Here is a 20,347-nt window from a genome sequence, read left to right on the forward strand (position 1 = left end):
TTAGCAACCAGTACTAAATATTAACAGCAGTCCACTAGTTATCAGAGCGGCAGAAACATACATCTACTACCTGCAGCTCTGAAATGATGATGCAGCGCTTTATACATTTACACAGAAGTCACTCGGCGGCCCCACGACGCATAAAACAGCAGAACTTTACAACGGTGAAATGTAAAATTTGAGTGTTGCACACCTTATATCGAAATAAATTGACGCATCGGTGCGACAGTAATTAACCTGGAGAGTACAAAAAATCGAGCCAGCATCGTGCAAAGCCGGAGTTCATACCTGTAGTTCTTGACATGTTCCTGAACTGTCTGCAGGCGGTAGACGGCGTTTAGAGCGTCCTTGTATATCTGCGCTTGCGTCGAGGATCCCCAGTTTACGTCTGCGATCACGAAAAAAAGAGGTGACTCACACTTTTGACACCTTCAGTTTGTGCGGAGACGACGACGAAGTGTTTCTATCATAGAACGCTTGTACCTTTGTCTCGATTTGTTTCTTTCCAAACTGTGGGAGCTGCCGCTCCCGTGTTGCGGTAATGGACGAAGAAGCCCTCGAAGACCTTCCTGGAGCCAAGCCATCACGTGGGGTCACGTCCAGAAAACGTGGCAATGCGTCAAGTGACACGGACAGCGAGGCAACCGAGTTGTACTCGGATGGCGTCGACTCGTCGGACGACGATTTCACGCTTGTCATGAGCCGAACCACAAAAAGAAGACTGCTACGGAGGTCATCGTCACCAAGTGTCTCCACCGTGAAGACAACACAACAGCGCTGGCCGTACACTATGCTCTTCATGCCTGTGGACCCAGTGTCAAATCTGCGACTCCTAAACAGGCAAGTCCTTTCTGCGTTTCTTGAGGGAATCGCGCCAAACGAGATAAAGGACGTGAGAATAAACGCACGGAAGAATGTCCTTGCAGTAGATGTTCTACACCGTAGTGCACTGCAAAACCTGCGGCACGTAACGAAGATCGACAAAGTGCAAGTGCGATCCATGATTCCTACTGGCTGCAGTGGCACTATCGGCGTCATTTATGATGTCGATATTTCTATACCAACCGACGACTTACCGATATTAATAAAGCCAACTACAGAAGGCACTCTTATCACGCACATCGCAAGACTTGGCAGCACCCGTTGCCTGAAGCTGTGGTTTGATGGAGACAGCCTTCCCTCACACGTCAAAGTTGGCCACGTCCGCCATGCAGTCCGCCCATACGTACCGAAGCCCCTGCAATGCTACAAATGCTGCAAGATGGGGCACGTAAAAGGTGTCTGTAGGAATAACCTCGTGTGCCCACGTTGCGCCGAATCTCATTCAGCAGATGCCTGTCGCGCAACTGTGTTAAAGTGCCCTAACTGCCATGGTACTCATGAGGCCTCATCGAATGATTGCCCGCGGGTGAGGAACGAGCGAGCAATACTTAAACGTATGGTACGGGACCATTCAACACACAGAGAGGCTGCCGCTTCTCTCAGGCGACGACGACATCGGCACCGAAGAGCAGCACGAAGAGTCACGTCTACTGAAAGATATACACCATCTTCCGGCAAAGCGGCTACCGTATCAACGCCAACTTCCACAAAGAGCGACAGTGCGAAAACGAAGACTGGGGCAACACTCTCGCCCCCTGAAGAGTGGTCTACACTTCCACAAACACAACCTGCCTCGGAGTCACATCAAAATGCGCCGCCCTCAATATCCCCACGAAGCGCGGATGGGCCGACGACTGAGGATCGCCAAGTCATAGTGATGCTGAAGTCACTTATGGACGCCATGCGCATTCTACTGAGCAGCATGAAAACCCCGTCGGCACAGAGCGCACTGCAGGTGCTGGACACCTTGAGTCCGGTGCTTGCGGCTCTAGGGTAAAACCACGGCCCGAGAGATGCCGTCGTTTCAAGAGGAAGTCAAGAATGCATCTGTCCTTCAGTGGAACGCCAGAGGGCTTAAGTCACGCATGCCCGACTTTAGACAGTTTGTCTTTACGCACCAGTTCCCCATTATCGTTATTTGCGAGCCCAACCTGTCAGCTCCTATCAGACTGTCCGGGTATGAGTGCTTTATGTCCTCTACCCACGGAGAGTGCAGCAAGGTTGTTGTGTTTATACGCCGTGACTTGACTTATGTACATCACCCAGTGCCTCCTGACGAAGCAAATCAATACGTTTGCTTAACAGTGAAAAAGAAAAAGCTCACGTTCACAATACTTGGAGCCTTGGAGCCTTCCTTTCCTTGGAGCCTATTTAACTCCAGCAAGCCGTCTAGATTGTGAGCGCCTACGGGGAATTTTAACATCGACTCCACAGCCGTGGGTGCTCACTGGTGACTTTAACGCCCACCATTACCTATGGGGAAGCTCCAAAGTTAATTCTAGAGGCAGAGCGTTGGTGTCCTTTGCCTCTGAAAACGAATTTTGCTTGTCAAATGATGGAAGCCCTACTTATCTGCGTGGATCAGCGTATAGCAGCTGCTTGGACTTAACCTTCGTTTCACGTTCGCTTTCGAGAAGAGTGCACTGGTTTTCGGATTTAGAAACACGGGGCAGCGACCACATCCCAACCTATTTAATGATCGAAGGTTTGACTAGCTCCAAGTCCTCCAGAACCATCCAGTGCACCGATTGGCCTAAATACAAAATAATAATGGAAGACTGTTGTCGTGACGGCACCTCGTGTAACCTACAGGGCGCGATAAAGGATGCCATACAAACGACCACGCATTTGCTTTCGAGGAGTTCTTCCCGCACCGATTTCGACATCGAACTAGCAAAACTTCGAGCAATTCGCCGTCGTGCGGAGCGAAGATACAGACGCACGAGGTCCAATCATGACTTGAGATTGGCTAGACGAACACAGAAGAAAATACAGCGTCAAATGAACAAGCTGGCTTCGCGACAATGGGTATCCTTTTGCGAGTCCCTGGATCCGCGAAAGCCATTGTCGCTTATATGGAGGACTGTTCGTGGACTTCGCACAACCTCTGGTCAGCACCACCCGTTTAAATCTCTGGCACTTTATCTACAATGTAGTGATATTGACGTCGCTGAATCTTTCTGCAGAAAGATTGCTGGCGAGGCAAATTCCGATGGAACGGGTACGGGAACGCTCGACCACCCACTGTTTCCACGCGATCCCCGCATGGAATGCCCTTTTTCTATGGAAGAACTAGAAGCTGCGCTGGCTTTGTGCAGGCGTTCTTCAGCGCCAGGACCTGACGGCATTACATACCGTGCCCTGTGTAACCTAGGAGACCAAGCTCGGCAGGCACTCTTGCTCCTGTACAACGACTCCTGGCAGACGGGTACAGTTCCGCAAGAGTGGAAGTCAACTCGCCTCATTCCACTTCTCAAAGCTGGCAAGTCGCCTTTGGACATTTCCTCATACCGTCCGATCGCACTAGCCAGCTGTGTCGGAAAAACAATGGAAAGAATGATTTTAACACGTCTGGAATGGTATTTAGAATACTATGAAATTTATCCAGATGCTATGGCCGGATTCAGACGGGGCCATTCGTCAACAGACAGTGTTGTTGACTTGGTAACCTATGTGCAACACCAAAAGGCCTGTAAGCGACTATCTGCTGCTCTGTTTCTAGATGTTAAAGGAGCTTATGATACTGTCACCCATGAAGCCATCCTTAGCACGTTAGAAGCCGTCGGACTTGGTGGTAAGATGTATATGTGGGTGTGCAACTACTTACAGAGGAGACCATTCTACGTGCACACAGAAAATGGCCCGACATCCGAGCATTACGGTAGCCGAGGAGTCCCTCAAGGAGGAGTGCTTAGCCCGACTCTTTTCAATCTCACCCTCAGTGGATTAGTTTACAACCTGCCAAGCACGGTAGGACTTTCCATCTATGCGGACGACATCTGCATTTGGGCATCAGGTGTGACACGACTTCAGCTTCGCGCTCGGCTTCAGAAGGCAGCCACAATGACATCTTGCTATACCTTCGTGAACAAGGACTTGAAATTTCGTGCGGAAAGTGCGCAATGGTGGCATTCACGAGGAAGCCAATGTCTGGTTACGGCATATCTATTAACGGACAACTTATACCATACAGCAGAAGTCACAGATTCTTGGGAGTCATAATTGACAGAGACCTGTCTTGGACTCCGCACGTCAATTACGTGAAAAAGCGGCTGACTGCTATCTGTCACCTGTTCAGGTTCCTTGCAGGAAAAAGTTGGGGAGTATCTATACAGGCTATGTTACAGCTTTACATGGCGTTGTTCGTTGGATTCCTGCGATACAGCCTGCCTGCATTATCCAACACATGCAAGACTAACCTGCCTACGATTCAGAGTATTCAAGCCCAAGCACTTAAGATATGTCTTGGCTTACCACGCAGTGCATCAACGGCTGAAACCATTGCCCTTGCGCAGGATAACCCAATCACGACGCACATTACCGTTGAGACAATGCGTATGCATCTCAGGCATTATGCTAGGACCCCTTCCCACCACTTGGCGAGCCTCACTGCTGCAAGGCCCTGCTCGACATTTAGCAGTATTGTCAGTGCACATCGTGCGTCGTTTACTTCAGGGTACGCACCTGCGGCCAAGCCAGCGTTTCCTCCGTGGTGTTTGAGCCGTCCACAAGTACATCTAATGATTCCGGGACTACAGAAGAAGACAGATCTACCGGCCCCTGCTCTAAAACAGCTGAGCTTACTTCTTCTGCACGAAAAGTACAGCAACCACGTGCACATCTATACCGATGGATCGACTACGTCGTGCAGTTCTTCTGGTGCCGTGGTTATACCAACGCGAGGAATGACACTGCGGTTCAAGACATCGCATATCACGACCTCAACGGCGGCAGAACTAACGGCCCTGCGTCGAGCACTGGAATTCATTGATTCTGAAAGACCTAGAAAATGGGCTGTGTTCTGCGATTCAAAACCAGCACTACAGGGCACGCAGTCAGTTCTCCGACACGGATGTCATGACCAATTGACATACGAAGTTGTGAAACTTTACCATGATGTCCAACAAAAAGGTCACGAGGTCGTTTTTCAATGGATACCTGGTCACTGTGGAATCAGTGGCAATGATTCCGCCGATAACGCTGCTCGCACAGCACATCAAGGAGAGCACAGCGTTTCAATTCCGCTTTCGAGGACTGATGCTGCAAAGCAGCTTCGACACCTGGCACGCAGTCTCACAGTGACCGAGTGGAACTCACCAAACTTACGACTCACGCGACTGCATCGACTAAACCCCTCCCTGCAACTCCGACCTCCACTCGGACTTCCTCGACGTGAAGCTACGCTTCTCTGTCGCCTTTGGTTAGGAGTGGCCTTCACAAAGGCATACTCTACATTAATTGGAATGGCTGACAGTGCAGCTTGCGAGGTCTGTGGCACCGAAGAAAACATCGACCACCTGCTGTGCCACTGTCCAAGATATGCCTCAGAGAGACAAGAACTTGCCAAAGCTTTCCAAAAACTGGACAATCGGCCGCTTTCTGTGCAGGTGCTGCTAGGACACCGCCCCCATCGCCCGTCGGCCCATAAAGCGGTGAAGGCGCTTTTGTGTTTCTTAAGGACGACGGGTTTGTGCGACCATCTGTGACTATTAACGCGATTTCTGTAAGACCACTCGCGTCAGCGAACTCGCCGCAATTTCCTTCTTTCCTTCCCTCCTCTCTCTCCCTGTGATCTTTGTTTTCCCCTTTCCCATTCCCCCGGTGTAGGGTAGCCAACCGGACGTTATTCTGGTTAACCTCCCTGCCTTCTACTTTTCTCTTTCCTCCCCCCCCCCCTCAGCTTGTGCACGCCGAAAGAACTGTCGGCCTGGATAATTACCAAAGTTTCTTCAAACCTTCCCTGAAGCGAAAGATCATCACGATATCAGCTCTTTAGGCAAAGGCATATGCTCTGACTTTAGAAAGATTTCCGTTCCAGAACGCACATTTTAACGCTTACGTTTGAGCGGAGCCCCAAATAGAACTCAGTAATGCGATAGCGGAGCAGCGTCTTAACTGTTGTTAGCGCACGGCAACACCTTCAAGTAAGGTAACAAGACAAACAAGCTGTTTCAAGAACCACCACCAAGGTGCTGAAAACGTAAAGCTAGAGAAACTTGTGTGCGTGTTCTTCGAAACCCGAAATAATTTGAATGAAAAAAAAAATCGCGTTTTCACCCGAGAGGCGAAGCATTAACAGCGATAGCAAGATATAAAACTATTACACGAAGTAGGGCCCGTTGCTTTATCCGCAGTATAAATTAAACATTCGCTTGCTAACTAACAAGCATGATGTCACGCTTTCGAAGACACGCATGAACAGAGTCCAGTCAACGATAGCGAGCAATCGCGGTCACAAAGCCAGTGGGATGAGCAATGCCGACAGAGCGGGGAGGGCGCGTGCTTATCCCGAAGAGAACGTTCCGTGGTGCCGCTTCACCATTTACACTGTGCCGGGCCTTCTCAAAATAGAGCAGATCACGTGATCATCAACACGGCGCGCTGAAAGACGGCGCGCGTCAAGCCGCCACCAGCCTCCTCGGCCCTCGCATGATCGCCCTTCATGAACCCTGGCACCGATGGAGGAGAGAGATGCCGGCAATCGCAGCAGATCAAGCGACCTCCTCGAACACACGGCAAGCGGGCCGCGTATGCGTCGTTACACTCAGAAGAGCATGGCGCCGCTGAGGGTGATAACGCACCTCGAGTGTCTGTATGTTTGCCTAGTCGTGCAGGGCGAGGTTGCTTCATGGCGTAAACAACTATAAGCATATTTGCTTTGGCAATGAAGGTCTCTTTGAAAGTTGGCTTTGTTGCATAAATTTTTAGCAGTCCTGAAAGTTGGCTTTGCCGCTTACTTCATCTTAATGCAATGAAGACATACTGCAGAACGCGACTCGGAAACTCAAAATTGAGTGCGGTGCGTACGTAACAAGTAAACAAGCCTTTCTCCACGTGACCATGACTGGCTCATTCACATTTACTTTATTCCAACACATTCACAAAAATTATTATGTTGCGGAGACCATAAGCTCCTAGTAAAAGTAATCTTCCCTAAAAACAGAGCACACACACCCGTCTTGCTCACCATCAGTCATCTGCTACTTCAAAGGCATCATTGGCAGCGAACTTTGAAAACCTTACCGTTTGAAAACCTTACTGTTTTCCGTCAGGTGGGCCTACAATTAAATTCGTCCAAGTGCCACTTCGGTCGTCGGGAAATCTCTGTGCTCGGGCATCTCGTCGATTCTTCTGGTGTACGCCCTGATCCCGATAAATACGGGCAGTGAAAAACTTTCCCGTGCCAACATGTGCCAAGGATGTTCGCAGCTTTTTGGGCCTTTGCTCCTACTTCCGTCGGTTTGTCCGAAATTTTGCGAACGTTGCGCGCCCTCTCACTCAGCTCCTCAAGAAAGACGGCGCATTCATTTGGGGCTCTGAGCAAGCTGGTGCTTTCACCGAGCTGACTGGGCTGCTTACGTCCCCGCCCATTCTCGCTTACTTTTATGCGTCAGCTCCAACAGAAGTCCGTGCCGATGCCAGTGGCCACGGTATTGGCGCTATCTTGGCACAGAAACAACAAGGGCGAGAACGTGTTATTGCCTACGTCAGCCGCCTTCTTTCCTCGGCGGAGAGCAATTATCCTGTCACCGAACGCGAGTGTCTGGCTCTCGTTCGGGCAGTGGGTAAATTCCGCCCTTAATTGTACGGCCGCCAATTCACAGTCATCACTGATCACCACGCTTTGTGTTGGCTTTCGTCCCTCAAAGATCCTTCAGGGCGCCTTGGCCGCTGGGCTCTGCGCCTCCAAGAATACAACTATTCAGTTGTATACAAGACCGGCCGGTTACATCAAGATGCGGACTGCTTGTCGCGCCATCTTGTCGATCCTCCTGACGTTTCTGCGGCCGGCATATCTGTCACCGTTCTCTTTGGCTTCTTTTCGCGACATTTTAGCCGAACAACGTCGGGACGCCTCCTTGCAACAACTTATTCAACGGCTCACTTCAACGACGCCCGATGCTTCCCTTCGCATGTTTGAACTTCAAGATGGTATACTGTACCGCTCTAACATGCGCCCGGACGGCCCTGTCCGACTCTTCGCTGTGCCTGAGCATCTGCGTCAGCCAGTTCTCGCCCAGCTTCATGATGTACCGACTGCAGGTCACCTTTGCGTGTCACGGATTTATGACCGCGTTCGTCGGCGCTTCTTTTGGCCTGGTATATACCGTGATGTCTGCCGTTATGTCGCTGCGTGTGATCTTTGTCAACGACGCAAAAAGCCGACCACACTCCCCGCTGGTCGCCTTCAGCCACTTGACGTACCATCAGAACCATTCTTCCGTGTAGGTGTTGATCTTTTAGGCCCTTTTCCCACGTCTGCTTCGGGAAATAAGTTGATTGCTGTAGCAACAGACTACGCCACCCGATATGCAATCACACGGGCTCTTCCGACAAGCTGTTCAACCGATGTCGCCGACTTCCTTTTAGAAAACGTCATAATTCACCACGGCGCCCCTCGACAGCTCCTCACCGACCAAGGCCGCTACTTCCTTTTTAAAGTTGTCAATAACATTCTACGCTCGTGCGCGACTAAACACAAACTTGCTGCTGCTTACCATCCACAAACGAACGGTCTAACCGAGCGCCTTAACCGCACCCTTCCTGACATGCTGTCCATGTATGTCTCGGAAGACCATCGCGACTGGGACGTTGCGCTGCCGTTCGTTACCTTCGCCTATATTTCCTCTCGCCATGATACCGCAGGCTTCTCTCCATTCTTCCTCTTATTTGGCCGTGACCCTACATTACCTTTCGACACCGTTCTGCCTGCTAGTCTGAATTCCCCATCCGAGTACGCCCGTGAAGCCATCCTCAAAGCACAAGAAGCACGCGATATTGCTCGACGTCGACTTGTGGAGTCGCAGGACAATCAGCGGCGCTTATATGAAGCCCGCCATCGTGACGTCCATTACACATGGGGCGCACTGGTTCTCCTTTGGTCGCCGTCGCGACGCGTTGGCCTCTCGGAGAAGTTACTTTCACGCTACTCTGGCCCTTACCGTGTCTTGCGTCAAGTAACTGACGTCACGTACAAAATCGCGCCTCTTGCGCCAACCGTGGCTCAGCATCGCTCCGACGTGGCCCACGTCGCTTGTCTCAAGTTGTATCACTCGTCCGCCTCCTAACCAGCACCGAGCCGGTTCTTCAGCCGCTGGGGGTCATGGAACACGCTCACGAAGAAGATGTTTTAATCATCGTCGGAAGAAGACGATGTTCTGGTGTTCGCGCGGTGCCTACCATCTTGTCAGCTTCTATAATTATTGTAAATATTCTCTAAATACAAGTCTTACTGTTAATATGTACATACAAACTAAACATTTCGGTGGGATGGCGCCCTATCCCCCCACCCACTACGCGAATGGTTCGAGCATAGCCTGCCTTAAAAAGTGCCATCTTGCTCTGCGCTTGCGAACAACTGCTACATGTATCTCGCGACCAGCACACAAAAAAGCAAATGGAACGCCGCGCGGCATTTGCCTCCTGGGCGCGTGAGGAGTGGCTTCACTGCAGAGCGGGAAGATAAAGGTATCTATGCGCAACTTTGCTCCCTGCGGGAGCACATACATGCAGACTAAAGTCGGTGGCAGGGGCCTACGGGAGTGTTGTTGTGCTAGAGCTCCCAACAAAGGTTCGCTTTGCCGGCATGCGGCTGAAGCTGGGCGCAGAACGAATTCGCTCGGCCCGACGGCGGGTCGTGTTGGGTTTACATCCGGTGGCGCCGCCGGAGCGGCGCCGTTGAACCACTTCACCGGGATCGCCTGATGCAGGTGCCTCTCGTCCATTCGTCGAAATTCGCACAGCAGCCCGTGGTGGGTCCTGATTGGAGGTTCGAGCCGATGGCAACTGCATCGACTCCTGTGGTTATAAAAGCCCGAACCAAGGGACGACGACGAGGACAGCAAGCAGAGGCGTGCTCCCGTTTCTCACCGCACGCTTTAGTGCGAGTCCATTATGCCCCGGCCTCTGAGCCGTTCATGTAACGCCCATGTACATACTGCATATAAATGTTTCGTTTAATCACCGTCGCCTTGGATCCTCCTTCGCAACAGTGGCGGCAGCGTTGAGGCGTCTCCGTCACAACAGTTGGTTGGCAGCTGCGGGATCGACCGGCGTCAGCTACCCCGGCGCGGTGAGTGAATGATGTTTTCCCCTCAGTTCACCAGACTTCTCTAGCACAGGTTATTGTAGTTTAGAGTAGGGCTGTGTGAAGCACTGTGGAGAGCTTTGATTGTTTCAGACCTAGTGAGAGTTTTGAAAGCAAAGCTAGTGCCGAGGGAATAAACAAGACAGTGTAAAGAATTGCTTGCGCGTGTCACGCTAGTAGCTCGATAGTAGTGAAAGGCAAGGGAATTCTAACAAGGGCGAACGGCAAGAGGCCACAGTGAACAATGGAGAACTTTCGGGTAAAGGAACTCATCGAAATTTGTGAGGAGCTAGGCCTTACCGTAGGCCGTGCGAAACGAAAGCAAGCCATTCTTGATATCACGAAGAACGAGAACGTAACTGCTGAGGAGGCCAATGAGGCCTGGGCTGCGATCAAAGAGCGCGGTCAACGCGAGCTCGAGGAGGCCGAGAGGCTGGAGCGTATACGTAAAGAGGAGGCTGAGAAGCAGGAGCGTATACGTAAAGAGGAGGCTGAGAAGCAGGAGCGTATACGTAAAGAGGAAGCCGATAGAAAAGAGCGGCTCGCGACAAAGAGGTTAAAGTTAGAGCTTGGGCAGTCCTCGCCGGCGGTAGCTTCTACGACAGTTCAGGCGAGCGGTCCAAGAATTCGGGACCAACTGCCGCCGTTCGTAATTGGCGAAGACATGGCAAAGTATCTCGTCAAATTCGAGCACGTTTGTGAACGTAACGACATCGAGAGGTCTCTTTGGGCACAGACCCTGTTAGCTATGCTTCCTGGGGAGGCATCTGACGTGATAACGTGCCTGTCAAAGGAGGCGTTTAAGAGGTACGATGATGTCAAAGAGGCTCTATTGAGGAAGCATAGATTGTCACCCGAGGCTTTCCGGCAAAGGTTCAGGTTCGCAAAAAAGGGCAGTGAGTCGCACATCGACTTCGCATTCCACCTTAAGGCTGATTTGATTGAATGGCTTAAGGGCGAAGAAGTTTACGACGATCGAGATAAAGTGGTAGAGTGCGTAGCATTGGAGCAATTCTACCGCTGCAACGAAGATGACGTCAGGCTCTGGCTGCAGGATAAGCTTCAAGAAGTAAAGCTGAACAAGGCAGCAGAGCTAGCTGAGGAGTACTATATCCACCAAAGCTCGCATAATAGGGCCGTGCGAGTGGAAAAAGCGGAGAGGAAGGACGCTTTTACAAAGCTTGATGAAAGGAAACCATTCGCGTACCGCAGTTTTCGGAAGGACTCATCTCCTCCTAAAGAGACTGTGAGGAAAGAGTTATATGAATCGCGAAAATCAAACGATGATGCCAAGCAGCGAGCGGATGCCGCACGTGCATTTGAGACGCGGAAGCCGCTAATCTGCTACAACTGCAAAAGGGAAGGGCACATCGCGGCAAACTGTAAACAGAAGGTTGCTTTTGCAACGATTCGAGAAACAGAAAAGAACATGCGGTTGTTGGAACCCTATATGCAGGAGATAAGCGTTAACGGGAAAAAATGCCGAGCACTCCGGGACTCAGCAGCCACTATGGACGTGGTTCACTCTTCACTAGTTTCTCCAAACGACTTCACAGGAGAATGCGCGTGGATAAGGCAGGTTGCTGAGGAGCAGTGTGCTTGCTTACCGGTCGCTACGGTGATCATTGAAGGCACTTTTGGTAGGCTAAATGTCTGCAGCCCTCCCAGAGCATTTTCCTTATCTTTTCTCTAACAGCTCGGAGCAGCTCCTAAAAGAACAGGGAAAATCGTTCTTTGCCAGCTTGACATGCATGGCCCTCACGCGATCGCAAGCGCGGAAGCTTACGCAGAAACTTGATGCTGCCCCAGAGAGTGAGACAAAAACAGCGGCCGAGCAGCGTAACCCGAGCAGTCAGTCGACCGGGCTGGAGAACTCCCGCAATAGTGCAGTCGGGCCGTCTGCTGCGGAAGAGGGTTGCATCGTCCCCACCGGCGGAGAAACCGAACCAGCGCCGTTGGGCGAGGTGAGCTCGACGTTGACCCCAATCTCTGACAGCTGGAATGAGCTACTGAACGTTGACCGAGAGACGTTCATTCGAGAACAGCAAGGGGATATCTTGATAAAGGACTTGCTTGATAATGTGAAACTGGGAGCAGCGAGAAAGAATGTTTCATTCCATGAGAAATCGGGCTTGTGGTACCGCAGTTATACGGATGTACAGGGTCATAAGTATGAGTAGCTTTTAATTAATAAGTATGAGTAGCAGAAAACAATATCTACATGTTTTTCATCTGCGCCAAAGCATCGATGTCAAGGCTTTAAAGCCAGCAAAGGTAACTATTTTTTTATTTATTTTTCTACTATGACAATTTTGTTCGCGAGGATCGACACATTCAGCCTATTCAATTTTCTTGTTCTCGCTACCAGCAGGGTACCGGAGCCAGCCAGAACGCATGCGTTTTTTCCCCTCATCATGCCTTGCTGGTGAAGCAGCGCGCTGACACGGACACAGTCAAGACACGCAATGTGCGCAATGGCTATCAGAAAGAGCGCAACAGAAAAGAGATTGACAGCAAAAAAATTGCGTCAATACCATATGCACACAAAATTGCGCATAACTTTAAAAAAAGTAGGTGGCAGATATGGTCTACGACTAGTTTTTTTCAGCACCTAACAAACTCGGAAAAATATGTGCTGGACTGCATCGTAGAGTTTCAACAAAAATAAAAGTAAATGGTCGTAAGTGCACGGTCAAGCATAAAGAAAAACTTGTCGAGTGCAGGTCATCCGTTGTCTACTGCTTGCCCGTATCGTGTGGTAAAGTATACATCGGCCAAACGGGTCGGTGTGTAAACACAAGACTTTTGGAGCACAAAAGGTCACTGGGGGGAAACATTCATTCCCACATTAAGGGGCACTGCTCACAACATGGGTGCTGGCCGCTTTACAATGATACCAGTTTTATCGCAGCATAAGGATCAGATAACCAGGGAAATAATGGAAGCTTTTCATATTCACAAGAGGGGAGAGGATTGTATCAGTCAGCCATCTGTACATCTAAGCCATGGTGAGGTTGCCTTTTTGGAAGTACACTAAAAGAAAAAAATTGTGTAATAAAATGGTTTTTAGGGGTGCAACAAATACGATAGGATTGCACACCATGATAGATAGGTGTCATATCTTATACGCCCGAGTAGGCGCGGGTAAATGATTTTTAAAAAATGCCTTCAATCTTGCCTTGATTTTCTTTGACGTCTGAGGGTGCGCAGGTATATAAATATGAAGTATGTGTTCTGAAATAAAATAGCTGCGAGTGCAGCGAGTGTCGTCTTTTCTTGTGTGTCTTGACTGTGTCTGTGTCAGTGCGCTGCTTCACCAGCAAGGTATGATGATTACTCATCAACTAGCCCAACTTTCGACTCTACTGAAGTTTTTTTTTCTGCTGTTGCACCGACCATCGCGCGGCGCACTTTGGTTCGCGTTCGTTTTTTTCGGACCGATTTGATTTTGGCCTGCCAGAATTTTGGACACTTTCTGGCTAGCAGACGAGAAAAATAAACAATGGTCGCTCGCCGCCATCACTGTGGGGACTCGATGGATTGCAAAACATCCGCTTGAGAACATCACCTTCACTTTGATGTTATTGCAACCTCTCGGGAACGTCTTTTATCTCGCCAGTGTAGGGTTCCGAGCAGTATATGCGTATGGCTCTCTGTGGACCAAGCGTCTCACGTTTCCTTCAGTATTCCTTAGGTACCACATTAGGTGCCCAATGTAGGCATTCGATTGCGGTCAACATGCTTTCCTTCGCGTTTTCTTTTTTTTCATTTCGGTGCCCCCGCCCCACAGAAGAAAGAAAGACATTGTTGAAGAGCGCGAATTGTTGCACGGTAAAAGTTCGATTTTCTTACTTCTTTTCCGGAAAGCGATGTGCCACGGGACTCTGCTACTCTTATTATATTACTGCGATAGCAATTATATAGACACTTCAGGCGCATTCCTGTCGAGCTGAAATCGAAAGTGTTACGGCAACCCGTTTGGCCGGAAAAAGCAGCAGCAGCAGCAGCAAGCAAGCAAGCAAGCAAGCAAGCAAGCAAGCAAGCAAGCAAGCAAAGCAAGCAAAGCAAGCAAAGCAAGCAAAGCAAGCAAAGCAAGCAAGCAAGCAAAGCAAGCAAAGCAAGCAAAGCAAGGCAAGCAAAGCAAGCAAAGCAAGCAAAGCAAGCAAAGCAAGCAAAGCAAAGCAAAGCAAGCAAAGCAAGCAAGCAAGCAAAGCAAGCAAAGCAAAGCAAGCAAAGCAAAGCAAGCAAGCAAGCAAGCAAGCAAGCAAGCAAGCAAGCAAAGCAAGCAAGCAAGCAAGCAAGCGAGCAAGAAAGCAAGCAAAGCAAGCAAGCAAGCGAGCAAGAAAGCCAAGCAAGCAAGCAAGCCAAGCAAGCAAGCCAAGCAAGCAAGCCAAGCAAGCAAAGAAAGCAAAGAAAGCAAAGCAAAGCAAGCAAAGCAAAGCAAACAAAGCAAAGCAAACAAAGCAAAGCAAGCAAAGCAAAGCAAGCAAAGCAAAGCAAAGCAAGCAAAGCAAAGCTAAGCAAGCAAAGCAAGCAAGCAGCCTGGTTACGTCCTCTGCAGGGCAAAGGCCTCTCCCATACTCCTCCAACTCTCCAACTACCCCAGTCATGTACTAATTGTGGCCATGTCGTCCCTGCAGACTTCTTAATCTCATCCACCCACCTAACTTTCTGCCGCCCCTCCAACGCTTCCCTTCCCTTGGAATTCAGTCCGTAACCCTTAATGACCATCGGTTATCTTCCTTCCTCATTACATGTCCTGCCCATGCCCATTTCTTTTTCTCGATTTCAACTAAGATGTCATTAACTTGCGTTTGTTCCCACACCCAATCTGCTCTTTTCTTATCCCTTAACGTTACACCCATCATTTTTCTTTCCATAGCTCGCTGCGTCGTCCTCAATTTATGTACAACCCTTTTCGTAAGCCTCCAGGTTTCTGCCCCGTAGGTGAGTGCTGGTAAGACACAGCTATTATACACTTTTCTCTTGAGGGATAATGGCAACCTGCTGTTCATGACCTGAGAATGCCTACCAAACGCACCCCAGCCCATTCTTATTCTTCTAATTATTTCCGTCTCATAATCCGGATCCGCGGTCACTAGCTGCCCTAAGTAGATGTATTGCCTTACCATTTCCAGTGCCTCGCTACGTATTGTTGATTGTTGTTCTCTTCCGATACTGTTAAACGTTACTTTAGTTTTCTGCAGATTAATTTTTAGACCCACTCTTCTGCTTTGCCTCTCCAGGTCAGTGAGCATGCACTGCAATTTTCAATTCAATAATTCAATTTGCAATTCGTTTATTCAATACATGTTGAGTAAACGCGAAAAGGCTTCGTGATTTCAAAGGCTGAACGACTACTAATACAAGAAAGAATATGGGAGTGCGAGTGCGAGTGAATATGGGAGTGACGCCAATACCTATGGTAACCTCACGCGTGATTCAACAGGAAAACTGCAAAGGGACTTCCAGAAGCTTCGAGCTGACAACTTTCATTTGGCCCCACCCCAGCATAAGTCACTCTATTACCGGCTACTTTCTCACAACGGATAAGCTCCTGCATTTCATGGCCTACCAAAGACACACAAGCAAGGCGTTCTTATGCGCCCCATTGTCAAATACACTCACTCACCTCTGTACAAGCTTTCCGGTTTCTTACACCGGATCATGCCGCCACTCATTGGAAAAAGCGGCACTCGAGTACGCAATTCTGGCGACTTTATTGAACAGATACCCCATGTTGTCCCTGCTCATGATGTTATGGTCTCATTTCAAGTTAAGTCACTATTCACAAGCCTACCAGTAGAACAGGTTGTAAAGGTTTGCACCGCTGCCCTTGAAGCTGGCGGGTCGCTGCCCGATAAGTCTCCGATTGACGTTTCAGACCTGCCCCGTCTGTTGAAGTTCTGTTTGTCGTATATATACTTCCTCGTACAACAGAATTTTTACCAGCAAATGCATGCTACGGCTATGGGCGCGTCTATATCAGTTTCTCTTGCGAATCTGGTCACGGAGGACGTCGGGCGTTTGCATTTTTACCCCTACTCCAAAGGTTTTTTTTAGGATATGTAGATCATCAATTGCTTCTGCATAATTCACAAGGATACTTTCGCTGGCTTTACTTCTCGTCTTAACAGTGTGGAACATGCAATTCAGTTTACTGTCGAGCAAGAAGTACACGGTTGTCTACCATTCCTGTATGTTATTGTCAAGCGCGGTGACTCTTGCCTTTCTTTCAACGTCTACAGGAAGCCCCCACATACAGGCCGGTACCTGAATTTCAAATCGGTACAACCGCTTTCACACAGAAGATCTCCTCCTGCTACGCTGTTCCAGCGAGCAAAAACCATTTGCACAAGACAGGAGGACTGACTGCACGCGTAATATTGGGAGCATCTGGGAAGACTTAAGAACCTGCGGCTACCCTCCATCCTTTTCGTCTACGGTAAGGAAAGGAGCGTCACTCCCAGAAAGACAGCATTCTCCGTAGCCTCCGAAGAAGTGAACTGCCGTTCCACATGTCCCTGGCACAAATGAGACCATCGCTAGTATTATGCGCAGGTATTACGTCAAAATTGTGCATGTGCCAACCCGCAAACTAAGAAACGTTTTAGTAAACGTTAAATATATACTTACACGGGGAAATTTCCTCGGTTTAGTCTACGCCATAACGTGCGAGAACTGTGATTACAAGAATATCGGCCAGACAAGTGACTTCAAGAAACATGTGAAACAGCATGGGTATGACTTCAAGAAACGGCACGTGGCCTCGACTGCCCTTGCTGAACATACGGAATCTACAGGCCACAATATTTACTGGTGAAGTGCATGTGTCTTGGCTAAGGAAAAGAAGCTTGCGTAATACCTGCATCGAGAATCCTTCCACATAAAGACCAAGGCGCACACGCTGAATAGGCATGACGGGACACTTACGACGGTGTACACTCGCTGCTTGCGTCACGTACTGAAACGTACTTAAATACGTTGTATATTTGTTATCGGTTTCATTGTGGAGAAGGCTCCCGCATGGGGAGCCGAAGCGTCATCAAATTTTCAGTTATCTTGGTCAGTGCATAATTTGGCGCTTATTGATAAAACTTCAAGGGCGATAACATCGTCACCGCGCGCCGCAAGTTGTACGTGCGAGTGAAAGCGTAGGGGGAGGGGAGATAGGTGAGCCGACGATGGTGAATCAGTCTTGTGTGCGCAAGGGAGAAAAGCGGGGAAGAAGTGCGCCGCCTTTCGTCGCGCACGATGCATCGGGGAGAATAGAGGAAGTGGGTGGGGGGGGGGGGGCTGAGCATTCTGTGGTCTGTGATTGCGCCACATGCTTATTTCCCTTGTTTGATGCATTATATACAGTGGCTTTTGTTTAGATACGTAGATTTATTGGAGACTGATGCGTATATATATATATATATATATCTCGTTGCGAGCTTTTGTGTATGCATTGTTAGAAATGGCCTGCCGAGGTGCTGACATGCAAAGTTTCTCAGCCAGCTGCAGCAGCAGGATTGGCATTTTCTGGGAAGCCACCGTCATTCTCCAGCCGAACGGCGACCGACTGTGTGAGGAGGACAATGCGCCTAGTCAGCAACTCTTTGTCGCCGGAATGCCGAGACGAGGTCGACGAGCCAGGCTTTGTTAGTGAACTCGCCACGACCGACCCAGTCTTTCTGCAGCGAGGGAGTTCCTGAGGGAATGTATTTGGGGGCACCGGCCCACGCGCCTTTCAACACGCAAGACAATGGAGAACAGGCGGCGGCCACTGTGCGAGGTCAGCTCGGGGAATAAAAGGCTCCTCCTTTGGGCAAGACACAGTCCTGCGAAGACCGTCTCACCTCGGTGGGGGCAGTGAAACCAGTGCGTGCGTGTGTGTGCGAGCCCTCCTCCTCCAAAAGGGCGGGTCAACTTCGATGACGTTGAACTGCCTGTTTTCCCTCCCCTAGGGATCTAGGGAGGACGGAGTGTTTATAAGCAGCTGTTTGTCGGCTGCTAGGGTGTGCTCTATGATGATGCTCGTGAGCTGTGTGCTCGTGCTCTGTGCAGCGTGTTTGAAGCTTCGTGCTCGTATGCTGTATGCTTCGTCTAGCGTGCTCCATTTGGGAGTCACGCTAGACTGTCGAATGTATCCCCTGTTTGAATGTAAATACCCGTAAATAAATCCCGTACGCCTAGTTCCTCCAAAGTTCCTCCCTACGACCGACAACCCTTGCAACGGGATGGCAGTGCTGAGATCGGCCTACGACTCGTAGACAGCAACGGCAGCTCACGGACTTTGGAACATGATGACCGATCGGTATCGCGATCAAGCTGGAGGCGACTTGGGATTGACCACCTCTTGCAACTGACTGCATACGGGGGAGAAGGACTGGTGATATAGTGCTGCTTCATTGGGTAAGCGTTTGGTTTTGGCTGTAAGATTTACCAGGCTTCAATTTCTCTGTGTTTGTATATTTGATTCGCTGATGATCTTTTGTTTGTATTCTGATTTGCGTGGGTATCGCAGCAAGTATTGTGTGACAGCAGAGCCAAAGCTTAATGTAGCGACCATGGTCCTATTGTGTTCGACGAGAGCTGACCTGTTGCGGTTGTGTGAAGAGGTCGAGGTAGACGTAGAGGAGGACTTGACGGAAGCAGAAATTCATAAGACCATTCTGCAAAGTGCCAATGATTTGAAATTCATCGAACGAATGGGTAAACGAATTCTAAGCAAAAAACGGGAACAGGAAGCAATTAGGCAAGAACAGGAAAAAATGAGGCAAAAACAGGGAAAAGCTAGGCAGAAACTGAAAACGATTTCGCAGGAAAAAGGCCTAACAATAGTAACGAGGCAGTACGCTGCTGCATTGAACAAGGAGATTCAAGGTTTGGAGCAGTCAACCGAACGAAGTCAACAGCGGCTTGAGAAATCTGTAGGCTGGACGCAGCGAAAGGGGGAGGAAGTCGATAGCAGATTTTGGTCGAAAGCCGAGAGAAGCAGTAGTAGCACTTGCGAGATTAGCAGCACGTTCATAGGTGAACTCGAAGTGCCAGAAGCTAACGATGCCTTAGTGGCACCAGAGACCGTTAAAGGTCGTAGTAAGAGCGACGAGGTGCTGTGCCAACAGAGCAGTGTAGAGACAGCTAGGACAGCTGCGAATGAATTGGCACAGTTACCGCGCATGTGCGTCGCTTGTAATGTTAGCGAGGTTGTTGACAAAGTAGAGAGTACTGCTGACCCGACAGACGCGAGCACTCATATCGAGTCAGGTCTGCGTGCCGAAGCGAAGTGCCAGCTGGACGATGCAGTTGAGGGCAGTTTGCAGGATTGCGAGCTGCGTAGCTCAAGGGAAGACAACTGCATTGTTCAGGGATCGGTGCAGCTCTCCGCCAGTCTAAGTAGCCAAGAGAGGGAATATTTAATTAGGAATCATTCGGACTGTGCGGATGAGACAGCGATCGAGACCGGCGAGCTGTGCGCCGATGCACAGCGTGAGCTGGGCGATGCAGAAGAGCGCAGTTCGCAAGAGTGCGAGTTTCATAGCTCGAGTAAAGCCTGCTGTATTGTTCCAGAGTCGCTTGAGCTGTCCGCCAGACGACGCAAAGAGAAAGTAGATTTAAATGAAAATCACTCAGACTGTGCGGGTAGGAGAGCGATCCGGGCTGACGAAATGTGTACCGGCCAGCACGAGGCGCGAGAAGGCGGCATAAGAGTGAGTTCAAAGAGAAAGCGCCGTAGAAAGAAGCGCAGTAAAGATCAGAATGCTGTGAATAATGTAGCGCAGCCAAAGACGGCGACAGTCGCAAAAAGCCAGGGAGCGAGGAAAAGAAAGGTGCGGCCGTCGTTGACGACGTGTGCGCGTCAAACACGCTCGAGCCACCGGTCAAAAAGAGACCGAGAAGCATGTTCTGCACGGACGCGGACAAAGGGCACGGGGCAGTTACGTTCCTCGTCGTTCCGTCGTTCTTTTCGGAGTGCAGCATGTAGTGCGAAGGAGCGCAAAGTGGCAAGACGAGACGAGGTGGTAAGGAGTCGCGACACGGTCAGTGGAGTTCGTGATGAAAGCGTGGCGCCAGGACGCAAACTGGCAGGAGACTGTAACGTCTTCAAAGAGCTGATAGTGTGTCAGCCCTTTTGTTGTTCCTGGGTAGCCAGAATAGCTTCCGAACCGCGAC

General features: G+C 49.9%; 1 protein-coding gene across 1 annotated transcript in view; it reads right to left on the bottom strand.

Moving 5' to 3' along the window:
* The window catches only part of LOC126535372 (bumetanide-sensitive sodium-(potassium)-chloride cotransporter-like), a 139,147-nt gene that overhangs the window by 28,859 nt on the left and 89,941 nt on the right, over positions 1 to 20,347 (bottom strand). The window contains exon 5 of the mRNA XM_072286445.1: positions 289 to 388. Coding sequence (XP_072142546.1) covers positions 289 to 388 — 100 coding nt within the window. The remainder of the gene's footprint in view (positions 1 to 288; positions 389 to 20,347) is intronic.

This window comes from Dermacentor andersoni, chromosome 2 (genome assembly GCF_023375885.2).
Source record: "Dermacentor andersoni chromosome 2, qqDerAnde1_hic_scaffold, whole genome shotgun sequence".
Taxonomy (NCBI): Eukaryota; Metazoa; Arthropoda; class Arachnida; order Ixodida; family Ixodidae; genus Dermacentor; species Dermacentor andersoni.